Source organism: Pelobates fuscus, chromosome 10 (genome assembly GCF_036172605.1).
Source record: "Pelobates fuscus isolate aPelFus1 chromosome 10, aPelFus1.pri, whole genome shotgun sequence".
NCBI classification, from domain to species: Eukaryota; Metazoa; Chordata; class Amphibia; order Anura; family Pelobatidae; genus Pelobates; species Pelobates fuscus.
Window position 1 is genome coordinate 25,214,003 of NC_086326.1, and position 26,807 is coordinate 25,240,809.

The following is a 26,807-nucleotide window of genomic DNA, read 5'->3' on the forward strand; positions in this document are numbered from 1 at the left end:
ATGCAGGAACAGTTCATGCAGTGGTTACCAGTCTAATGAGGTTCAGAAAAGTGCAGGAACCCTTGGATTTGGCTGGGATTGATGTGGATTGACTTTGGCCGATGAGCTTCAGAAATCCTGCTGCCGGTGAAGACGGCGGGCTTTTCGGTGTGCGTCCCGATAAGGATCTCACTCCAGGGGACGTGCTCTGTAAACGGCTCCACTCGGCAAATACACAAAAGGTCCTGTGCGAATACTGTTCTCTGCTGGTAAGCGCTCTGCGTGCTGGAACTCAGTCCTGGTGGATTGCTGTGCTTGTCTAACGCGTTTCGTAGGAGGGTGCCCTACTTCTTCAGAGACGGGATGTGGACCATTGCTATCTAGTTGCTTAAATATACATGCTTGTGATTGCTAATAAAAACTTATAATCATACGTTACATTCTCATTATTGTGAGGACTTCAAAGATTCATCGGTCTGCATACAGTACATAAACCTCACATGAAATTCCATGTATGTTATGTATAAAAATATAAATTATAACATAATTGTATGGGAATTCAAACCAAATTGGCAATTAAATTAACAATATAATTCTTGATGCTTAATAGTTATACAGGTATACAGGGTGATGTGATTCATAACTTAATATTGTTACAATATATAATTATTCAAAAAATGGTACAGGAGGAATACGATGGTATAATGAATAGAATAAAATATGATGAATTAAATAGACTAGGAATAGATCTGAAGGTATATAGGTGCATGTATGGCTACCTTATAATAAAACAAAATTAATAGAACAATGATAATAAAACAATGTTGAAAAAATGGCAGTACCAGTTTAGGCATAATGGTATATAGAACTACTTGGTATCATATATTGGAGGGACATATACATATGCAATCCTATATACATGATTGACTGAGAGTTGATACAAATTGCTGTACAATAAAATTATACATGTGAAGTATGGAGTATAATATACACAATCTTCTCATCTAAAAGGGAAACACATTGATTAGTAATCAATAAATGAATGTAAAATCCAAGATTGTAAGTGGACTCATAAAAAATAATAAATAATAAATCTAATAAAGCGACAATGTATAAAGTGCCTTTAGTGGAAAAGTGATATGTGCATAGTATAGTGCATATCAGATAAGGAGTGAGTGAAGAGAATGTCCAGGTATGTGGACAAACTATTAGACCAGACTGAAGCAAAATGGATCTTTGAGTTAGACACCCTAGCTCCCAAAGGATTGAACATAGATTTTGAGCTACATGCTTTCCTTTAATTTGATACCACATACCTGGACATTCTCTTCACTCACTCCTTATCTGATATGCACTATACTATGCACATATCACTTTTCCACTAAAGGCACTTTATACATTGTCGCTTTATTAGATTTATTATTTATTATTTTTTATGAGTCCACTTACAATCTTGGATTTTACATTCATTTATTGATTACTAATCAATGTGTTTCCCTTTTAGATGAGAAGATTGTGTATATTATACTCCATACTTCACATGTATAATTTTATTGTACAGCAATTTGTATCAACTCTCAGTCAATCATGTATATAGGATTGCATATGTATATGTCCCTCCAATATATGATACCAAGTAGTTCTATATACCATTATGCCTAAACTGGTACTGCCATTTTTTCAACATTGTTTTATTATCATTGTTCTATTAATTTTGTTTTATTATAAGGTAGCCATACATGCACCTATATACCTTCAGATCTATTCCTAGTCTATTTAATTCATCATATTTTATTCTATTCATTATACCATCGTATTCCTCCTGTACCATTTTTTGAATAATTATATATTGTAACAATATTAAGTTATGAATCACATCACCCTGTATACCTGTATAACTATTAAGCATCAAGAATTATATTGTTAATTTAATTGCCAATTTGGTTCGAATTCCCATACAATTATGTTATAATTTATATTTTTATACATAACATACATGGAATTTCATGTGAGGTTTATGTACTGTATGCAGACCGATGAATCTTTGAAGTCCTCACAATAATGAGAATGTAACGTATGATTATAAGTTTTTATTAGCAATCACAAGCATGTATATTTAAGCAACTAGATAGCAATGGTCCACATCCCGTCTCTGAAGAAGTAGGGCACCCTCCTACGAAACGCGTTAGACAAGCACAGCAATCCACCAGGACTGAGTTCCAGCACGCAGAGCGCTTACCAGCAGAGAACAGTATTCGCACAGGACCTTTTGTGTATTTGCCGAGTGGAGCCGTTTACAGAGCACGTCCCCTGGAGTGAGATCCTTATCGGGACGCACACCGAAAAGCCCGCCGTCTTCACCGGCAGCAGGATTTCTGAAGCTCATAGGCCAAAGTCAATCCACATCAATCCCAGCCAAATCCAAGGGTTCCTGCACTTTTCTGAACCTCATTAGACTGGTAACCACTGCATGAACTGTTCCTGCATTATATTATTATATATTTTTATACTTTTATAATTTTACCAATAAACTGGTTTGTTATTTACATCCAGTTTGTACCATTGCTTTCTATATCTAGTGATACATTTTTTAAAGAACCACCTTAGCATCCAGTTCCACATACTGTATTGCTATTATAATTTGAACCAGATCTTTGATATATACAAAGTATAATATTTGGAGCAGATATCAACTACCCTATATCCCATTAGGGATAGAGTTATCTGCACTGCACATATCATCGGCTGTGTTATCCACTATTCATCTATTTCTTTTTATTTATTTTCATTACCTATTTTCATTTTATACTCTATTTTATTTTTTATCTTTCTCTTTATCTTTTTTCCTCCTATTTTCTCATCTCTCTTTCTCCCCTTTTTTCTGCGATTTATTGGATCCTTTTTCTGTTTTATTTTCTCTCTTGCTAATAGACCTGCTACGCATATTATGTGAGTTTTAAAGGCACAGCACACATTTCTCATTCCTTAAAGGCATAGTACACTTTTATATACTTGCAGTCTTCTACCGTTTACCATACTCAGCCAGTATCATAGGTTAGCTCCTGGTTTCTGCATACTATAGCAGAGTGTTCCATTTTTGTATAGGTTTTAGTGAATCCCTATTTTTCCGGTTTTTGAGCGACCTATTGTTAGTCGGACTCCCTCTCCCCTGGGTATTACATTAGGTATACCAGCACTATCCATATATATATATATATATATATATATATATATATATATTTATTTTTTCCCCCAGAAAATTCTATATTTTGGCATATATCAGTTAACACCCCAGTGCCATTGGCACAGAGATAGAAGGATGCAAACATGGCATCCCCCAGGCTTGTACTTGTATCCTTTCATACCAGTAGGAGGCATTCAGCGTACTACAATGCTCAGCGAGCTGCCACTCACTAGAGTAATTTTCAGTACGTAATTTGAGTGCAGTTGAGCGTATCCACAGCAGTGGACAACTTTGTTAAAGAGGATAGGTACACAGACAGACAGACAGACAGACAGACAAACAAACATTTAGTGCATGCTGTTTATTTTGTTTATTAGAGATAGGTCCCTAACCTCTAACTTGGGGTGTACTATGTATGTGTGTAGCTGGACTACGTCTATGAGGAAAAGAGCAAACATGTTCAATTTAGTGTATGCTTCACATTCTGTGTACAGTATTATGTTTTGGCAGATAAACCTATTAACTTGTGCTGTGCATTATGTTTTTGGTTCTTTAAAACCCCATAGTGTGACTTCCTGAGTCTGCATCAGGATTCCAGCAGAATTTGCCTGCAGCTCTTGTGGGACAATCCTCTGCCCTGGTTTTTAAGCTGCCTTATCATGTCTAAGCTTACACTAATCGTATAGGGAATCCGGAGGTAAATGAATGCTTTCTTAATGCCTTCCTAATGTTTTTTGTTATTGTATCAAATAGATAAGCCGTTGAAACACTACCCAGTGGAAAACAATTGATAAACATGCTTGACTAGGAATTGACAGTTACTGCCACCAATGGCCAAAGCTCTATCAAACAGGGAGTATATACAGATATTGGACGATAGGGGTATGACGTAGAAGGATAATAGATAATGCATGGCTGCACTGGGTCCAGTAGTACAGCTGCGAAATCTCATGTTGCAACATGGTTTTATCCCATTCCTCTTGCAGAGAAATGATCATTATACATTTTGAGATAATGTTGCAAACAAGCTGGTGAATGCATGAAGTCATGCAAGTGTCTGCACAGATCCTAGGTGGATCGCAGATATGCATGGAATTTCATTCAATTAAAGCTTACTGCATTTGCACTATATTTTTATTTTGTGTGAGAGGGTAATCCACCTCTCGTTACTCAAAGATTTAACACCGCTGGGGATATTTGTTAGCCTGTATTAAGCTTTTAGTAGACAAGACTTGTTCAGGCTGATGATGGAAGCTCATAACTGAAAAACAGTCTGCTTCCATGAATTCCAAAGTCCTTGTGGAACTTTGAAAAAGCAAAAGAAGAGAAGAAAAAAATACTTAGTGGCAGCGGAGATGCTATATTTCAAAGCGAAAAGATTTCAACTTTTTAATAAAATACAATAAACTATTTTATTGAACTTTATTGAAAGAAGATTACATGTAAATATTGAAATGGTAGCATGACTAAATATCTTGTCATTTCTCCTTAACAAGGTGTAACATTTACAAATTTTAAAAACCCAACATATAAATCTTGAAAAAAAACTTACAAAATTATACAAACGCACAGGACAGCCAGATTTGCTGCATATAGGGATATACCAGGAATCTTTTCATAGTTCATAAATTGATCCATTGGTTAGTGAAGTTACTTTGGGTAAACCAACAAAGGCATGCCCTGGATGTTTTATATAAAAGTGTTTTTATGAAAACAGTAGTTAGGATTTTACTTATATTTAAAAATAATAGACATTAACGGGACACTATAGTCAACAGAACCATTGCAGATTAACGTATTGGTTCTGGGGCATACAGCCTGCCCCTGCAGTCTCACTAGTATAAATGCTGTTTTTTTTTTTAGTGAAAATCACTACAGGGGCTTCCTGGGTTTTGTCCTGTAAAGATTGCAGGACTGACTTTCCGCATATCCTCGCTCCCTATAGAGATGCACTATCCTTCTTATGCTTCCCTGTGAGTGAGCATTGGATTGTCTGTGATCATCAAGATTGCTGACCTCAACCAGACAGGTGGGGCGGCCACAGCGTGACCAGCGCGATGAAGGAAGAAAGCCGAGTAAATCTCAAGTTCAATGAGGTTTATTCAATAAACACTGCAATTTGGTTCTCAGTTCAGTACAATTCAAAATTTAAGCAAATAAAAATAAATCTGATTTGGCTTTGAGCCCTTTGGACCAGTGGGGGTTATCCCGGTCCCCACTGGGGTTTTTAGGGGTCATCCCCACGAGAAATAAAGCTTACCAGTGCTGACCTTGCAGTCAAGATGGCTGCCCTGCCTGGGCCTACAACCATGTATACCACTCCACTGCCACACACATTCATGGCCTGGATCCTCATGACATTTGATCACATATGTGAGAAATTCTGGAAGAGGGTCTGGGCTCGAGCACTTACCTCCGCTCCTACAGGCCTGATCATGCCATCTTGCTGGCCGACGCTTTATGTCAGTGGATCCCCAGCTCTAGGCTGGCGTTATGGAGAAGGCGTAAGAGACCACCACGGCAGGAGCACACGTCTTGCAGATCGCATCTCCAAACCTGCACCTACTCACCCCGACTGCAAAATTATAGGCCTCTTTGGCCTTAGCCAAGCTTGCTGGATCCAGGAGTTTACAACTCAAGTTGCTGAGTATGTAGGGCCATGAGACTGCTACAAATTCTGGTCGAAGGCAGGGATGTTATCCTGGAGAAGATGGAGCTGGACGGAGTGGAGGCTTGGGCTCAGTGGAGTAGCCACATCGGAGCGGCTGCCAGTGATGGGAGCTGGAAATCTCCATCTCTTGGCTTTGGCTGATTGTCCCACAAGCTTTACCTGCAGACTGGCGGTTATATCACAGAACTCACTGTACACAATGCTATACATGCCAATGTTCTGCTTTGTTTTGTTTCTTGTTTGCTTATTGTTTCTCTTGTTTCTGTGCCCTAATTGACCACCAGCAGCAGTTTAAGTTCATTTTGAGTACCCATTGGTATGAACCTCTTGCTCCTATCTATAGTTCAATACTAAGACCTTTTTCATTCTTTACCTGTCTGACACGATAGAGCTATGTTCCTGATGTCTTTATTACCTAAAAATGTGCAACATGCTCTAAGTTTGACTTTCATTGAACATTGTTGATCTATAATTCTAGAAGCTGACCTATTCATGATGTATCATGCACCCCCAAAAAATCTTTTTTTTTTTTCTTAAATCTAATGAATATTCCTCCTATTGGACTATTTTAACCAGATAGTGTATAGTGGTATTTGGCTCATGTACCTGATTAGGACTTAATGAGCAAATATATCCATTTAAATCTAGCATTTAAGCACAGTTTGAGATTAATGCATTAAAGTATTAAGTTAAAAAATAGCACAAAAACATTATACTAATTGCTATGAAAAAAGGTACAATCCTTTTGAAATTCTCTTTGGATTTCTGTTTGTGTGAAAAGCAAGCACAAGGTCAACTGTCTTGCTGTTTAAACTGAATTTATTTATAATGTGCTATGATAGATTAAGCAGATATTAATGAACTAGGAAGAGGCCATTATTCTCCCCTGTTCCAGCTGTGATCCCCAAGGATGTAATTTATTGCCGTTCCTTAAATTGTTTTAGATGATATAAAATGACAATATTTTCATTACATTTCACGCTGTTTAACTAAAAATAGTTGTTTTTGCGAGCCCTTCATTAAGCTTTTGAAAAACTGCTGTATTCAGTTGAGACATCTGTTTAATGTCAAGATCAAATCTGTTGAACAGAATCATACAAGACACAGGATTCTATTTGCTAAACACTGAATTGTGAAGTGAAACCCAAATTGCAGAATTTAGGTTAAAATTGGTATTCTACTCTTCATGGTACACTTCCAATTTTAGCAGAGAGATTTTTTTTCATTTTTTTTTTATCCTTTTTTGGTAAACAAATAAATAGTAAACTTACCTTGCTACATATATTGTAACTATTGCTTGGTTTGCTTGTCAATTTATGTTTACATTCTTGTCTTCATGCAAATATATGCCACAGTGTTTGGTGATGTAACCCAAAAATCCATTATGTTTTATGTAATATAATAAAATGTATATATATATATATATATATATATATATATATGCTCGGAATTTAATGGTTATGGAATATGTTAGGTGATGTAGAGTTGGCTGAGGTGTGCCGAAACCAACGAACGAGTAGGCCTGTAATAAAAGAGGGCCTACTAAGGTAATGACAGGGCCGGACTGGGAATACAAAGCAGCCCTGGAAAAAAAATGTATGCCAGCCCCATTAATCATTGTGCCATATAGAGTGAGTGTGTGTGTGTATATATATATATATATATATATATATATATATATATATATATTCTACGTTTATAAATTAGTAACTGGAGCAGGATAGTGGAGTGCAGGGAAATGTTGGTGTGTGAATGCAAATTAGAAGGGGTTGAATTGCCAGCCAGGTGTGAAACGTTATGAGCCACCTCAAATGCTTGCGCACGGTATTTTTTTTTTTTTTTTTTTTAACATTTTTAGTTTTTTTTTTTTTTTTTCTTCGGGTATAAACACACACAACTTCAGTTTGTATGTATGCGGGGGCGTATTTGTATGTAGTTTGTGTGGATACAGATGCACATATATGGAGCAGGTCAATGTGTTTGAATGTAGGGACATGTGTGTGGAGAGTCAGTGTGTGAATGCAGGGACGTGTCTGGATGTTTGATGTGCTTAAAGGTGCGTAGTAGGTCAAGGTGTTTTTGTGAATGCAGGGGTGTTTGTTTATGGTTTGCACTGTCTGGGTGAATGAAGTGGTGAATTTGTATCCCTCATTGTCTGTAGTCCATTCCCATCTCCAATAGCTAGTAGCCCATTACTGCCCCATAGCTTGTAGTCCATTTTTCTCCCCTATTTCTCATAGGTAGAAGCCCAGTCTCTGCTCTCTGTAGTTAGTTTCCCATCCCCCCGTAGTTAATAGCCTATGTTCCTCCTCTCCCCCATAGATAGTACCCAAACCCCCCTATAGTAGAAACACTCACTTCCTCTCTCCCATAGATAGTACTACATTCTCCTCTTGGCCTTGATTTTTCTCCTCACCCCATTCTACCCCCCAAAGATAACACTCAAGTCCCATTCCCCCATAGAGAGTACCCCAATCCCTCTCCCCATATACAGTACCCCAATCCCTCTCCCCATATACAGTACCCCAATCCCTCTCCCCATATACAGTACCCCAATCCCTCTCCCCATATACAGTACCCCAATCCCTCTCCCCATATACAGTACCCCAATCCCTCTCCCCATATACAGTACCCCAATCCCTCTCCCCATATACAGTACCCCAATCCCTCTCCCCATATACAGTACCCCAATCTCTCTCCCTATATGTACTGTACCCCAATCTCTCTCCCTATATATACACAGTACCCCAATCTCTCTCCCCAATCCCTCTCCCTATATATACAGTACGCCAATCTCTCTCCCTATATATACACAGTACCCCAATCTCTCTCCCTATATATACACAGTACCCCAATCTCTCTTCCTATATATACAGTACCCAAATCCCTCTCCCTATATATACAGTACCCCAATCTCTCTCCCTATATATATACACAGTACCCCAATCCCTCTCCCTATATATACAGTACCCCAATCCATCTCCCTATATATACAGTACCCCAATCCCTCTCCCTATAAATACAGTACCCCAATCCCTCTCCCTATATATACAGTACCCCAATCTCTCTCCCTATATATATACACAGTACCCCAATCCCTCTCCCTATATATACAGTACCCCAATCCCTCTCCCTATATATACAGTACCCCAATCCCTCTCCCTATATATACAGTACCCCAATCCCTCTCCCTATAAATACAGTACCCCAATCCCTCTCCCTATATATACAGTACCCCAATCCCTCTCCCTATATATACAGTACCCCAATCCCTCTCCCTATATATACAGTACCCCAATCCCTCTCCCTATATATACAGTACCCCAATCCCTCTCCCTATATATACAGTACCCCAATCCCTCTCCCTATATATACACAGTACCCCAATCCCTCTCCCTATATATACAGTACCCCAATCCCTCTCCCTATATATACACAGTACCCCAATCCCTCTCCCTATATATACAGTACCCCAATATCTCTCCCTATATATACAATACCCCGATCTCTCTCCCTATATATACACAGTACCCCAATCCCTCTCCCTATATATACAGTACCCCAATCTCTCTCCCTATATATACAGTACCCCAATCTATCTCCCTATATATACACAGTACCCCAATCTCTCTCCCTATATATACAGTACCCCAATCTATCTCCCTAGTACCCCAAACCCTCTCCCCAACCCTCCTATCATAGTTGGTACCCCAATCCCCCTATAATAGATATAACCCTAATACCTCTCCCCATAGATAGTACCCCAATCTCCTCTAAACCCACTCCTTTAGAGAGGTACAGATTCTAATGATTTCCCCCACTCCAGCCCTGTCCCAGTCATTGATAATGAGGACCTTACCTGTACCTCATGTAGAACTTCATAAAATCAGCGTGCTGCCTGTACTGCTTATCATGGCAGCTCCGCGCGGCTTGTGCTGCCCTTTCACTCATGACGTCACTTCCCCCGGAACGAGCCGCACAGAGCTGCTCTGATCAGTACATCAGGCAGCACGAGTGCAAGTCCGTGCGGCTGCGTTCTATCCCCCGACAGAGGCTCTGCTCATAGCGCCTCTGTCGGCTTTCTTACAGGCAAGACCAATTTTTCAATGTGTATCTGCGAGCTGTGTCGGCCGCTCTCAGTGCATTGTGCGGCCTCACAGAATCCTAAGGCTGGCCGTGACTTCATGCCGGCCCCAGGTGCCGCGGCCCACCGGGATAGGTAAGTAGGAGCTTAGAGTTTAAATAGGGGACATAACTCCTCCCAAAAATTCAGGCCTTATGGCCTTTCTACTTGTGCTCGGAATTTAATCGGTTATGGAATATGTTAGGAGATGTAGAGTTGGCTGAGGTGTGCCGAAACCAACGAACGAGTAGGCCTGTAATAAAAGAGGGCAAAAAATAACTTCTTATTAGTTATTTTTCTGGTCGTGGGATATAGGGATTATAAATGGAGGATTTCCATCGGCCCAGTCTCTTAATGATGTGGACTGGCGTGTTAGAGCTAGATGCCAATGAAGCCGCTCCTATCCGGAAGGAGTGTCCGGAGAAGGAAGAGGGGTTGTAGCCTAACCTTAGTAGCAGAGTTCTGATGTAGAACATGAACTTGGATGTAGTGAGTGGGTGATCGTGGAGTAGTAGTAGAGGAGAGTTAAGAGGGTGACTGTGGTATATAGCCAAGCTTCAGCTATAGCAAATCTAGGCAGTTTTTTTCCCCCCAAATAAGGTTTTATTATGCAAGTACTGCTTTCTATAAAGATTAAGCAGAGACGATTAAAAGAGATTATATAATAAAAAGAAAATAAAAACATATTGTGAATGAACATTCTACAATCTACACATCCCTAAAAAAAAAAAAAAAAATGTATCTGCGATGTTTACACAAACTGCTGTAGTTGTTATGAAGCCATGAGTACCCTGTCACTATTCTTGGATAATGGGACAAACTCTTTCACTGTCCCATCTAGGTCCTGCCAGGTGCCGAGAGTTCTCTAATGTCAAGTGATGTGCATTTTACTTCCGGGGCACTGCAGAACCGGATGCTGTTCCCATCAACAATTCACAGGCTGAGAGCATCAGCTGACCGATCTCAGCCAATGAATGCCTCTCTCTGTGCACAGAAATATGCACCGAATTTACATTAGCCAGCAGGAAACCCTTGTTCCGAGGTGGCTGACTACCCAATGCCGCTGCGCAAGGTGGAGTTACACCGCCAGAGGCAAAGGGGTTAAACTCTGTATGTGAAGCATTTCATAGTAAAACGCTGCACATACAGCCTCCAGGCACCATGACCACTTCAAATCACTGAAGTGGTCAATGTGCTTTGAGTAATCCCTGTAACACTGCATGAAGGTTACGGTTACAGTAATTGTATAGGCTTAGAGCAATTTGCAAGGCATACAGAGACAACATCCCAGTTATATTGCCAGAGACCAGCATGTACATTGTGTATATATACCATTTATCTTGGATTTTCTGAATCTAAACATGTTATTGTACAGCTCACCCTTTTAAACTTGGCTAATGTAGTAAAAGTCAGAAAGTGAATTCAACACAGCAAAGAAGGCACGTTATATGTAGGGACCACCAATAACGCTAGTCATCTTAGCCAGCTTGCCTTCTTTGCAAATGTAGAAAGCGTTAAAGGACAGTCCCATCCTAATGTATTCCTGTGTACTGCACACACTTTTATAAATGCCTGAATACCTACTGAATTTACTGTGCCTCCAATTTACTGTAATGCAATATGCAAAATATAGCCATTAGCGCGATATATATCATGTAATTACATAGCAAAACTACCGCCGTTACAAGTGTTGCATGTCCATAATCTGCAGTAACACAATCTGAATTATGTAAACAAACTGCATATTGCCTGCACCTGCTCTGTACTGATATGCAATCTGTAAGGCGTTTAGTATTGGTCTTACCATTAAAGCACATAACAAAATATACATAAACACATATATACAGTGACTTACCTTTTCCCATTCATCTGTTCCTTCAGTTTGCTGTACATTTCCAATGCTAAAAAAACAAATATATATAAAAAGTTATCCCTGTGTTTTATTAAGTGGCTCCTGGCTGTTGTACAATATAAGCATTAAGATAAGATAAATGGTAGTCACCGAACGAACATATTATGACCATTATGGAGAGTAACTAATTCACCGTTTGTTTATCCTTCGCAAAACTAAATGCAAAGTTATATATATGGTGCTATTATTTTCCCCGCATTATTTATTTTCCTGAAGCTACCTTAATTATTATTCTAATTATAAGATGCCGATAAGTTCTACTGATATGTACATTCAACAAAGATGAACGAATCTATATAAGAACTAGAGGTCATGAGAGCCCAGACTTACAGTCTTCAATCTAATGTACCGAAGAAAAACCTAAGTCCAATACAGCCGGTATATAATTTAGTAAGTCAGTATTCATAAGAAAACGGAGTATGGATAAAACACAATGACAATACACTATATGAATACCTTTGTACTGTATGTGTATATAGATATATACCGTACACATACAGTACAGTACATAGGTATTCATATAGTGTGTGTGTGTGTGTATATATATATATATATATATATATACACACACACACACACACACACACAAGTCCCTCACACTGTTGTGTTAATATACAAGTCCCTCATAAAGGAAGAAAACTGTTTTTCCACAAAGCCAGAAAAACAGCCGCAAAAGGTCTAACCCCATGCTCAGGGTTTATTCCACCAAACAAATGTACTAAACCATTCTTGTTCTTATTTTGGACATATTCTTACAATATAGTGTGTTAGAGGGGTCAATATATAGGATCACTCTTTTCCTATAAACCACATTGAAACAGCATTGTGTCAAATGGAAGCCTGCTAAGAGGCTGCCAAGGTAAGAGTAGGGATCGAAGGAGGACTTAGTGGTATCACTAAACGGCAAACGTAGTTGAAGTAGAATTTGGATGACTTAGGATTGTCGGCCACAGTTGTAGGTGACATTTCCTTGGTCTGCTATCTTGAGAAATTGGTCAAATAAATTAACGGAATTTGGCTCCAATTAGTCTGCCTGCCAATCCAGCACAATATGTAGAGACATTTGGCTGTTATTAATAGCTAGCTATAAGGCAACCAAATGGATGGGAAAATACGGAAAAATTATCTGAATTTACCTTTTATGAATATCGAAACTAATCTAACATAAATTTCCAGCTGAAACGTATAAATTTGTCGTTCCCAATGCCATTTAGTGGATAAAACCTGCTTCACTACTGAGGAATGCACGTTTTTTGTAGAAACAGTCAGAGACCAAAGCTGTCAACATTTAAAAAAAACAAAAACAAAAAAAACTAACTTCAATTAACAGCTACAATGTATCTCGAGGCCTTTCTTAATTCTTAAACTTGGTCACCTCAGGTGGTTGAAGCCTCTAGCCACAAAAAACTCAAGTGACACAATGCTTCTCATAACAAAAGAGCTGCCAATCAGGTTTTTTTTATTTAATTAACATGTGCCCCCTTTAGGGCCTCAGGAGCACAAAGCAGGCTGTGCATCCAGGAGAGGTGACTTCAATAGAGAATAGCTTCCCATCATGTGGCATTTAATACAGTAATGGCTATGTATGTCCAAATCTCTGGAACCCACATTTTTATTTAGTACAGATATTGATCCAAATCACTCGATCTTAGTATGGGGCCAATACAAATCCAGTCTATTTCATTAAAAATGAATGACGGCTTCCCAAGTATAACGGATCAAATTTAAAAGAAGTAACATGTTAAATATCTTACCAAATGTTATATTTGTGGCACGTGAAAATAATCTTTCTATAAAATCAATAGCTCATTACACCAATAGACTAAAGACTGATAAATATAACATTTATACATTTATAGGGTATCATGTCACAGAATGACACTTCCCCTCTTTTCTTACCCTGTATGAAGTTTAAAGTGCACCTGTTGCATAGGTTAGGATTTCTTTATCTCTGTGAAAACATTCCATCTCTACATGATGATCGCAAATTCATACTAAATATGTAGATCAAATTACATTTGCATATGTAATTATACTATATTGTCTTCACTGCTGTGCCATTGGCATGGCTGTAAAGACTAGAAACATGGCTGCCTGCATGCCTCCAATTGACACAAAAGCATCTCACAGTCCCCAGTTGGTGATATCACTAGCACAAAATACAGATTAAAGGTCTACCAACCTAAAGGTGAACTTGAATTTCTATTTAAAGATCACTATTCTCATGTAGCTTTGGAGTTGTGTTTTATTTAATTATTTAACCAAATCACAATATTGAATAACAGAGGACTATTATGTCTATTCATTTTGGTAGGCCAACTCCTGTCCATAAAATGACTCCTTTTATTACTTGAACAGTTTTGTTCACATAATTGGCTCCAGAATGTTATCAGTTATACTAAATTTCTGGATTTTGTACATTGTATATTTCAGTTATCACGTATGGATAAAACTGAGCTCAAGCTATCAGGAGCTGCTAGGTGTCTTATTTTAATGTTGGTCTAGTTAACATGTTTGGCAAGCGCCGAGACATTTACCATCCATTTGGTGACCACACCGCCGGTATGTGGATAAACGCACATAAAAAAGAAAAAAAATGTAAATAAAGAAAATTAACTTAAAAATTCTATAATTGAGTCACATGAAATCTTCCATCATGTCTTACAAACTAACAATTCACCCAATGAGTATGAGAATTATCCCAAGGATATTATAAAATTACTACGTGGTATACATGTTAAACTCTCCTAGATTGTAAGTTTGTTCGAGCAGGGTTTGCTTTACCTCTTGTTTATGTCAACATTATTCCATTTGTCAGTTAGTTGCTGTCCTGTATTCCCACTGACTGTAAACATTTCAGGTGCTACAGAATAGGCTGGTGCGATAAAATCTATAACAATAACCACCATAATAATATGGTATCATTATAGCACATACATGTCATGTTAGAAACAGTGCTACATCCTTCATCACAGTACCTGAGCCCCTTGCTGAAGAGACTGCATAATTAATACATAATATCAAATCTACCTTTTCAGGAAAAGACAGATCCTCATTCATTTACCCCAGTTAATGTTGAAGTGGTAATGGTGCCTGGAATCTATGGGTGCAGTGTTTTAGTATGAAGCGCTGTGCATACATAGTCTAACCCTCCTTCCAGCAACATCTTTGAGGCCTCATTAGCCCGTCTGTAACAGGAGTTCTGAGCTGGCTAATGTCAGGTCTGTGCATATTTCTATACACAGAGTTGCATTCATTGGCTGAGAGCGGTCAGCTGATGCCTTCAGTCAACGAATGGCAACTGGATCAGTTTCTGGATTCTATAGCTCTGCAGAAGGCGGCAGCATGACATCAGAGGGGAAAGGATGTTCTGAGCTCAGCAGGGACACAGATAAGAGCGCAAAGCATTGCTAATCAGTTTGCCCCATTACAGGTCAGGGAACTCCTGGAATCATGACAATTACCAAAAACCAAACGGATGCAGCCATGACAGTGCCGCTTTAAGAGTTAAAAAAAGAACCAATCTATGGCTAACTTTTCAGTCATCCAAGATGTCACTGTTCAAACTTTAACTTGTTGGAATGCAACTCTGATGATGCTTACTTAAAAAATAAAATTTAGACATACCCCAAAAGGAAACCTGCAGCCTTTGGAAGCCCTCCCCTTTTCCCCCAGCCCAGAGTGTCAGGCTTTGCGGGAGAATACTAGTGAATTTGACACTTTTATAAACTGTCACTAACATGACACACTGCAGACACACAACGCACTCCAGCAAGCTGAAACGCTTTATGTGTTTAGAATGTTCCTTTAATATGCTGGGAGTCGTTTCCCCAATATCAGATAAAGAATAAAGAGGTCACCGTGGCCCTGATCTGCTTATTGTGTCTTTTTTTAAGTGAATTGAGAAACTTGGTAGATTAAAGGCTTAAGTTCTAAATTCCACTATTTTTCGAACAACTCACCTGGAAGGCATAGTTGTAGCTTATCGATTACGGTAGCAATATTTCTTTGATGAATTCTACTCTTGATAGTTTCTTCTGTTTTAGCGATCACCTTAGACAGAAAACAAGAATCGTGTGAGCCATTTATTAAGATTTCAAGGTTTCACAAACGTTCCACTGAAAATAGTTTTCTCACCTCCTTCCCAGCATCCTGAAGCCTTCGGTTGGTATCAGTAACCTGTACCTAGAAAGAATGATTTTTCTTTTGTTAGAGAAACAAAGCATGGTCTTCCTTGATGTAACTGCTCACCCTTGTAATCAGATCATGACTCATGAAGAGGTAATCATAAAGAATTGCAAATTCCAATTAACTCCACAGATTGAACTTGAACTCTCCACCACAAAGGGCTTTTGCTACGTTTAATTACTTCTGACAGTTCATACTAACAGATTCTGTGGCAAACTTCTCAAATTTACTTGGGATTTTTGAACTTTCCTTGTTCCTGTGTGTCTGTCAAACAATTCAAATCACTGACCCAATTGGCCACTGGTCTCCTTTTTGATAACCTCAATGAGCTCTATCCGTCATTCATTGTCTGTAAGGAATAGTGATGGCATTTTTCTTGTAATTAAACATTCATACTTTGCTGAATGCAAACACTGGGTGGTTGATTCACATCAAACGTAAAAATGTCCGAGGCACAGAACATTTCCAGACCGCAGGTGCAAGCCGGGGGCGACCTCACATTTTCCCACATATTAAGTGGCTCATTAGGTCAATCATAATAAGGAAGAGCATTTTGGTTTATTAAAAATCTCATTAATTTCTGAACAAAGATGGTCAACGACCTCATTGACGCTGCGTTTTGTCTCTTGTTATCTGAATATCATTTATATAATGCGTTTCTAATCGCAAGCTCTGGGGCACTATGCGTGTCTTGTTTGGAGTGCAGAGTTTGCAGAAGAAGTGTAAAGGGAGCTAAATGAGATGTTACAGTGTGACCTTCGCGTAAACTCTGAACACTTCTCTGGATTCCACACAATGCTCTTTCCAAAGCCAAGCGCTGGACGTGGTAACTACTGACACGTATTAGGTGCAAACGTAAGTTTGGTTCTGAGAGCTCCAAAATTAATTTGAATACGACTGCTGGACGGACAAAAAGCATACGCACAAAACTGTGTTTCTCTGCTCTTACGGCACTTGAAAATAAATGATTGACCTCATGATGTGTTAAAGAACTTTCTGCATAAACATGAGACAATGTCCTACTGTAAGATCAAACAAGTACCACGGTGAAATAGGTTATATTTACTCGGGGAAACCTAAGGCTATTGTAAAATATCTTTGTACATATTAGTGGAGGAAAATAAGTTTTAAATATAGATAAATTTGTTGTTTGGATAATATTATCTGTTGATAATTAACTAGCAGAAAAGTACAGTTCTCAGGTCAAAAGATCTTAAATACAGTTAAACTGTTCCGGACAACTGTAAGATTTTAGGGTGTGAGGTTATGGATTAAGAATAGAGTGAGGGCTTTAGCACTCAAGGATAGGGTTGGATATTGGGTAAACTCAAGAATTTGAAACTAGGGTTATGCATTCCAGCCAATTAAAACCATAAAAAGATATTTACTCCAAATGGTAAAACCCGAAACGTGTGCAATCCAACCAGTAAAACACTCCAGTATAACCAGTGAAACCATTAAGGTTTATACGCCAAAGCACGCCAACCAGTGACACCACACACTCCCAGTAACTGTGCACTCCAATGAAAATGCTGAGGTGCTCAATCAAACCAGTGAAATCATTTAGTACCTCCTCCTTCCCAACAATCTCCTAAATCTTCTCAGTGATCACCTGCTCAGCACTTTAGGTGGGGTCAGTCCTGGTTCAACCAACCTTGCGTTAGAATTTCTAGGACACCAGGCATTGTTATTGATTGATATCTTGTAAATATAAGTATGCACCCTGTGCTGGTCACAGAGCTTTCGTGTGGCTAGAAGATTGTCATGGAAATTCTCCCAGTTGTGTATTTTTACTGCAGGGCTTGACAGATTTGCTTTCAATCAAAGAGCCAGCTAAAAAAAATTAGGAGCCAGTAACATCAAAAATACAATTCTTAAAGGGACCCTATAGTCACCAGAAACACTACAGCTTAATTTAGTGACTCTGGTGTCTATAACCTGTCCCTGTAGGTTTTTCAATGTAAGCTCTGCTTTTTCAGAGAAAAGGCAGTGTTTATCTTGCTGCATAGTAACACCTCTAGTGGCAGTCATTCAAACGGTCGCTAAAGTGTCTCCTATCTCAGTGCTGCACAATGTGCAGCACCTACATATAGCGTGGAGGCGGCGCTGAACGTTCCCCATAGAGATGCATTGCTTTAATACTTCACTATGAGGAGATGTTGGTTGGTAATTGATAATCTCAGTTATGGAGGTGGGCACAGCATTGGAAAACAGGTGAGTAAAAACACCATTCCCATGCGATCGGAGGACACACACAAACTGACAGACAGAGACACAAACATTGACAGACAGACACACACACATCCTCTCACACACAAGACATTATTTGATACACACACACACACACACAAATACAGAAACACAGACATACATGCATGACAGATATACACACACAAAAAAAAGTGAATACATATTTTTAGCCACTCTCCTGTTTCCTACCTTTTGGGCACAGAAGAGTGGCTTCTCTAGGGTCCAGTGGGACTGGGCTTAGCAGCAGACATTAGATTAGTGGGGCTGACTGCAGCTAATGGGAGTGGACTCCTCTCCTCCACCTGCTTAATATCACGTGCAGCTCACTGTGCGCCGGGAGGAAGTGAAGGGATCTACAATTACTTCCTCCCGGCGTTGAAGCCACGCTGGGTAGCGATTGTGCGGGCGGTTGGGTCTGTGAAATGTGGGCGGGAGGGTGGGTCTGTATAATGTGGGCGGGTATTGGGTCTGTGAAATGGGGGTGGGCATTGGGTCTGTGAAATGTTGGCAGGCATTGGGTCTGTGAAACGGAGGCTGGGGCCCGGCGGCGAACAAAGACGATTTTACCTGGTGTCCTGCTAGCTTGCTAGTTCTCTGTGTAGCACAGCACCGGGAGAAAGTAATTACAGATCACTTCCCCACCGGTACACTGGCGCACAGAAAACTTTGCTGGGATTGAAATAGGAGGAGGAGTGAACGGGCTGACCAATCCCATTAGTCGCCATAGCGACCTGGCGCCTGGGATTTGTTGAGCCCTGTCTTACTGTCTATTTTGCCCTCATAGCGACTATAACCCACAATGATGGAAAAAAATCTGAACCTCACCTCTAGAAACTTTCAAACTTAATGTGCCCTTCATCCATAATCACACTCCTAACCATACTTGCAGTAGAAGAAACTTAATAGGTATTGAGGTTTCTAAATGTCCCAATTGCAAATCTAAACTTCTCCATTTAGCTACCTCCCTTTACCATTTACCATTTAGTCCCTCCTCCTCAACTAACCTGGGAAAAGTAGGGCCATCCAAAAACCACCATCTAACCCATACACCGGGCATGAATCCAGATATTGCCAAACACTAGTTAAGCATTGCACTGATCCAAGTGTATAGCTGGTGTCCTTCCACTATAAATTCATTTTAGCACTTTCACAAGCCATATCACAACATTATTTCATAACACCATTTTCCGGTCTCATGCCAATCTTATTGGTGACAAATTTGAGCCTATTACAATTAAACGATCGATAAAATGTGAGAAGAATTCGGTTTTCTCTATTCCTTACCCACTCAGCGTACTTTCAGCTCTTCCCCTCTTCTCTTTACTGAATAAACTGTTCTAACTCTGCGAACTCTTCCCCCACCTCCAATCCTTAGATCTCATGCCCTATCGTTATACCTTTTTTGGATTGGCTTTTCAAATTATTTAACATTTTTTTTTTTTTTTTTGTAAATATATTTTTATTGTCATTTTTATATATTCAATGTGAGACTCACAGGTCTCAATCGTTATAAACAATATATAAATCGAGACTCGCAGGTCTCTTTAATTATTTAACATTTTGACAAATATTCAACATTTTAATTTTTTAATTTTTTTTTTTTTTATAAAAGGTCTGTTTTATTTATCATATTTATATATTATTACATTTTTTTTTTTTTTTAAATATTGTATAGTTTGGAAAATTATTTTAAAACTGTATCCAAAATATTAGATAAATTGAAAAGCGTATCCATGAATATAAAATGAATGCATTAGTAGCCAAATATTTAATCACAGCTAAACACAAACTATTCTCTACTTTTATAGATTTTTTTTTCTGCCACTTTCCACATGGTGGACCACTCCTTATCTTCCCCGTGAAACTGCTATTTCATCAAATGTATCTTACCAGTCTCAAGGCTCTATCTACATCTTCTCCCTCCATGCCTAAGATTCCTTTAAATTTCCTAAGGCTACATTCTGGAACCTTTTTTTTTTTTACTTTAAACTGCATAATCACTTTTCTTCGATTTCAGTACCACCTATATGGTAATGACATTCAGATAGACCTCTCTTTCACTTTCTCACCATACCTACTAAATGCCTGCTTACTGCCCCCATGTGGACATCTGTCTTGCTTCAGAAACTCAGTCTCACAAAAACAGAGCTTGTCTTTCGTCTTTAAATGATTAATCCTCTTTTGTCACTCAATTTGAGTCAATGGTGCTACCATCAACCCCACCACACCAAAGATTTGGTGTAATTTTAGATTCTAATCATTTTATACTCCTCAACCTCTCAAATTCAGTCAATCTCAAAATGATGCCTGAATGTCGGATAAAAAGGTTGGAGGTACTACTTGAAGTCGTGGGCAGTCTTGAGTCAGGTCTGCAAAACTAGCATTGTACAAACTAACAAGAGCAGTAATGTCTTAACTATCCCAAAGGGGAATCTCGTCCAGCAGACATCACAATGCTGGCAGAGTCCAAAACTAACAATGGTGAAAAGAATGCAAGATTTACTAAACTTATCCCAAATTGGATAGAGTTAAGATCAGTGTAACGGAGACTCAAACTAAAAAAAAAGACCAAGAAACATTTAGGACAACACCTTATTCAACACATTTTGCAGCTGTGAGGCCTAACAATCTTTCTTTGCATACAGAACCTTGTATCAGAATTGTTCTATGTCCTGTGTGTGCATCAATGTATGTGTGTGTTTGTGGTGAATATGCTGTCTTTTGAGGAAGGCAGCCAAACTGCTCTCCAATTTTGCAGATCTGCACATATCTGAAAGCTCCAAATACCTACATAGTTTCCATGAGAATTTACCGGCCAGGTAAAGTAAATAGAAACTTATTGTTGTGTTCATAGTAATGTGCACCTCAATGTGGTGGAGAATCCATAGAAAATATTGCACAACTTCGCCTTCAGCTTTAAGTAGTTAAGTTTGGTTGTGCGAATACTGAAGGTCTGTATTTTCTATGCTATGCAAACTAGACTTAAGGCTAGTTGGACATCATTGGAAACATAGTCTACAATTATGTATGGTGGCATAAATAGTCAATATTAGCCTAAGTCAAGTCAAGGTTATCAAATTAAACCAACACAATGTATAACAGGTCATCTCCCTACCTTTAATTTTTCTGCATCAGCCCTTACTTTCAGGAGTTCATTAATTGCATCTACAAAGCCCTGGTGATGAAAATTACACATTTTTTCTATTTCTCTGTCGTGATTTCGGATCCGTGTATCCAGCTTCTCCATGAACCTTTGGTGGGCATTTGGTTGGTCATCGTAAACAGAGCTGTGGAAAACAAGAATATATGAATATCCTAAAGTTGACTTGCTTTTCTTTAAACCAAGTCAAAAATTTGTGTAATTAACTCAAGGTTCTGAGCCAATGCCTACAATGTTTTATTGGCAGCAACAACAAAAAAACATTTAACTACAACAATCAGTTCAGGGTTAAATTCTTCATTACTAATTTTTGCAGTTTAACAATTGTGCCCTAACGGTTTTCAATCCAGTCATCACAGCAACACTCTATCAGGGATAGGCAACCTTCGGCACTCCAGATATTCTGAACTACATCCCCCATAATGCTCTTACACTCATAATGCTGGCAAAGCATCATGGGAGGTGTAGTCCAAAACATCTGGAGTGCCGAAGGTTGCCTAAGCCTGCTCTAGGTGTTGTCAATATCCCAATAGAAAGCAACAGGAGAAATTCTTGAATCTTAGTTTGTCATGGGGACATCCAGAAAACAGAAAAAGAATGGGCACAAAAATGAAATTTAACCCAAGGCAGATTCATGGAGACATAATGTGTAAAGTTTTATGTAATAAGAGTGCAAGTGCACATATGTTGCACCTTATATCTCAATAAAGCTGCCTGGAATTATATCCAATTTGTGGACAGTCTTCTTAAAGTGAAGTCTGACTGGTAGCACTAGGATTTTTTTTTGTGTGTGCCTTCTCGTCTCTCTTTAGGTGCCTTGATGGTCATGTCAGCCTCCTCATACAGGAAGCACAAGTTCAATGAGTCGATTAATTAAAATACAAAAGTACTTTAGACGTGTCTTTGCTGGGGTTATTTTCCTACGTAGGAATTACTTGTTATTTAACTGCTATCCAATGTTTATTGACACATGCGCATAATTACTACCTTTTGGACCTCAGATTCATGTATCAAGGCAGGTAAGTGATGTTACAGGAGAATATACATCAGAGTCTACCAAGGGGAATCATATATTTGAAGACAAAACAAAATGACCTGCTGCCACCTACTGTACATCCAAGCAACACATGAACACAAATAACCAAAATAACTATACATTAAATTTAGACGAGGAGAATCATTTTCTGGGGGAGTTTATGCAGCACATGATGTTTACAGTCAACCTTTACCACTCTGTGAGAATTCATTAGTTAAAAATAATTAATTAAAAAAAAAAACGCAAAGAGGCAAATAGGAAAATGGACTGCAGTCAACAGGGTTCAAAAGCTTGACAAAGGAAAAATAACGACAAAGTAAAAAACAACAACAATGAATAGTTCTGCAGAGAGTTCATAGCAGGTAGGATACAAATCTAGGATCTTTTTTAAATAATTAAAAAAAAAAAATCTTTTGTTTCAAAATTCATGTAAAATCAGTTTTCTTTTAATAAAATACTTTTAGTTTTATATTTAATACACTTCATAGTCCAAATGTTATTCAGCATCTGCAGAGGATAAAGCTTGAAACACGAGTTGAATTATCTACAACCAACATCATGCTGATCTATAACAAACAAAATAAGCCCTGAAATACTCTCTGTCTTTTTGCTCTTTAAAATGCTAAAATACAGCTAACTCACAGCTCAGTTGATAAGAGCGCTGCATATTTGAGATGTAGTGTATGGATGGTGTGGATGTATTTTTCTTAATGATATAGAAATACGATTGTCAAGTTATAGAAAATCAACAAAGTTACAATTTGGCTCCTGGTGTGTAACAATTTAAAATAACAAAAATAAAAAATATAGTATAGGCTACTCATTAGCAGGGCCGGATTAACATAGGGGCTGATGGAGCTGCAGCTCCAGGCCCAGGCCCATGGAATAGGCCCATTGAGTTAAAAAAAAAAAAAATTAACACACACTACTCTTAGAGTTGCCAGGTATTTCTCATGTATTTCTTATGGTTGCCAGCTATTTCTCAGAAGTATTTCTCAGGTATTTGAGGCTGCCTAGCCAGTGCTGGTATTGCAGTAATACTGGCAATACAAATGTCTGTCTCAGTATAAACAGAGATTATTCTGCAATACCAGCGCCGGCCAGTAGGGGTCGCTGTTTGTGTGGAGAGAGGCAGGGATAAGAAGTTACAGCATCTCCCTTCCTGCCTCTCTCTACTCACTGATCCCCAGGGGATCAGCTCTGCACAGAGTCCAGACAGCAGCTCCGAGCCTGCAAGACATGGGGACGGTGAGAGACTTGGGGACGCTGAGATATTGGGAGACATAGGGACACTGGGGAACATGGGGACCCTGATACACTAGGAACACAGTGGTCCCATGTCTCCCAGTGTCCCCGTGTCTCCCAGCCAGTGTCCCTAGTGTCTCAGTGTCCCCATGTCTCCCAGCCAGTGTCCCTAGAGTCTGTGTCCCCCTGAGACACTAGGGACACAGTGGTTCCATGTCTCCCAGCCAGTGTCCCTAGAGTCTGTGTCCCCATGTCTCCCAGTGGCCCCTAATCTTTCAGTGTCCCCATGTCTCCCAGCCAGTGTCTCAGTGTCCCCATGTCTCTCAATGTCCGTAGTGTGCCAGTATCCCTAGTGTCTCAGTATTTCCTAGTCTCCCAAAATCTCCTAGTCTCCCAGTGTCTGTGTCCCAATGTCTCCCAGTGTCCCCATGTCTCCTAGTATAAAAGAAAAAATCTCAGGCACCCACTGTGATAGATTTAAGCAGATTTATTGGACACCACAACGTTTCGACCTGTACCCAGGTCTTTTTCAAGTCTCAAGTGTCCCCTATGTATCACAGTGTCCCCGATGTATTCCAGTGTCTCAATGCACCATGTCTCTGTGTCTCTCAGTGTCCTTAGTGTCTCAGTGTCCCCTAGTCTCCCCATGTATCACAGTGCCCCCAAGTGTCTGTGTCCCTTAGTATAAAAGAAAAAAATCTCAGGCAATCACTGTGATAGATTTAACCAGGTTTATTGAACACCGCAACGTTTTGACCTGTAACCAGGTCTTTGTCAAGTCTCCAGTGTCCCCTTTATATCACAGTGTCCCCTATGCATCACAGTGTCTCAGTGCCCCATGTCTCCCAGTGTCCCCTCGTGTCTCAAAGTCACCCAGTGTCCCCATTTCTCCCAGTGTCCCCAGGTCTCCCAGTGTCCCCAGGTCTCCCAGTGTCCCCAGGTCTCCCAGTGTCCCCAGGTCTCCCAGTGTCCCCAGGTCTCCCAGTGTCCCCATGTTTACAAGTGTCCCAATGTCTCTCAATGTCCCCTAGTGTCCTTGTGACATGGGGGCACTGGGAGACATGGGGTCCCAGACACTAAGAGACTGGGAGACATGGGGACACTGAGACTCTTGGGGACACTGGGAGACATGGAGAGATGGGGACACTGGGTGCCCCCTTTTTGTGTATGTTCGCCACTTTTGGCAGTTCTGGTTATGTGATTTGTGTCAGTGGCCCACCCTTTTACCCCATCCTTAGACTTCCTGCTTTACTGGACACTGCTGTTAGGGGATATGGGTTTACATGAAAGCGTGAGATTAGCATAGGGCATGTGTGTTCTCATAGCTGCATCCTGTGAGTTTCCCTTCAGCACCATCTCCATCAGATACATGACGCTTGGGAGGTAGGACTGTTTTAGTGTTTTTGGTCAATAAGATTTTGTAATTAGGCCCATCATAATTGTCAGCACCAGGCCCACTGGGCTCTTAATCTGGCCCTGCTCATTAGTTCCACTGCCTCTCAGTGGATCTCTAACACACCATTGACCTCTTGCACCTGGTTATATAGCAAAGATTTCGTATGCATGAGCTTCTCTCTTAGAGTGTACAAGCGTTTCTACCCACATTAATTATACCAAAGGATGCAAACAGCTATACAGCTGGCCAGCAGAGACAGAAACAGCTTTGCCTATACAGCAAGCTGTGAGCGCCATCTTGTGGAGATATTACAAACTACACTCTTTGCATAAGTCCTACTTGATCTCTTTGAGACTGAAGTACATTTTTACTTTATAAAAGTTATAGTTTAAAAAAAAAAAAAAAAAAAAACTAAAGATATTTTCAAACACTAATGATTTTGGTATTGTTAGAATTCTAAAAGTTTCCAGGCAGATTCTCGGTTTATCAGTGGCATTTATTAACCCCCACATACCTTAATTATAGTTTCCACAAAAAAAAAAAAAAGAAAGAAAAAAATCCCTCTTACAAACCTAGTAAAAGATTTCTGACTTCTTTTTGGAGAGGCCTACCTACCAGCAGGTTTGTAGAAATGTATATGCTTTCGAGCATAGAAAGTTCGAGCGTGATGCAGTTCTTATTTTGAGTTTAATGCAGTTCTGCATTCCGTATTACACTGACACACACAGGACAACAAGAAATAAACGGAGAATCCCCTAAAAACCGGTTCATCTTCGAAAAGCTGCAACTCTTTTACAACAGTTATGTTAAAAATACAGATTAAAAATGGACAACACAAACCTTAAAAAACATTAAAAAAATAAGTATATTTATAAGCCAGGCTAGGTGAGCTATTAGAAATAAAAGTTATACTGTATCACAATGTAAACAATGTAATTAAATGTTGCACAGCGATAAGCTGCTGTATCAGCACAGGTCCTACCACCTGGAAACCAATATGTTTCTCAGACAAAAATAAATATTTGCCCAATCTATGTGCTGAAGATCACTGCTAGCCAGGGCTGCCATCTCAAGCCTTGAGGCCCCGGCAATTGCCCCAGAGTCTGCTCACAGTGCCAGTCCCCAAGGAATGCTGTATAGGATGCAGTGTGTGTATGTATATTTATTGAGAGTGAATGCAGTGTGTGTATATATACTGGATGCAATTTGTCTGTGTGCATTGTGGATACAGAGTGTGTGTGCATAGATGATAAGGAGGGTGTGCATGTGTGTATATAGAGGATGCAATGTGTGAGAACTTGTGGAATAGGATATGCGCTGTGTTCTGTGGAGGTGGAGAAGTTTTTTTTATATTAACCCCTTAAGTACTGCGTCAGCTGTACTAGTTGTGATCAAAACAAAACGTAAACAAAAACTGGAATTTGCGCTATATGTCTGTTCAACCATAATTCACCTCTTTCATATTATGTACACCCACGTTTACTATATATCATTTTGTTCAGGAGAAACAAGGCTTTAATTTCACATGAACCATTTATATATAAAACATAATTTATTATGAATACAATCTAAAAAAGGGTGAGAAATTAAGATTTCTACATTTGTTTTTGTTCTGCGTGGTATTTTAAATGTTAATGTCATAATACTGGTAGCTTTTACTGCA

General features: G+C 39.3%; 1 protein-coding gene across 4 annotated transcripts in view; it reads right to left on the reverse strand.

The window, feature by feature from the left end:
- Positions 1-26,807, reverse strand: part of EXOC6 (exocyst complex component 6) — a 198,649-nt gene that overhangs the window by 122,154 nt on the left and 49,688 nt on the right. For all 4 annotated transcript variants that reach the window (XM_063435125.1, XM_063435124.1, XM_063435123.1 and 1 more), the window contains exons 2-5: positions 21,423-21,594; positions 16,007-16,054; positions 15,832-15,922; positions 11,813-11,858 (exon numbers count right to left, since the gene is read on the reverse strand). In XM_063435125.1, the coding sequence (XP_063291195.1) occupies positions 11,813-11,858; positions 15,832-15,922; positions 16,007-16,054; positions 21,423-21,554 (317 nt within the window). In that variant the 5' untranslated portion in view covers positions 21,555-21,594. The remainder of the gene's footprint in view (positions 1-11,812; positions 11,859-15,831; positions 15,923-16,006; positions 16,055-21,422; positions 21,595-26,807) is intronic.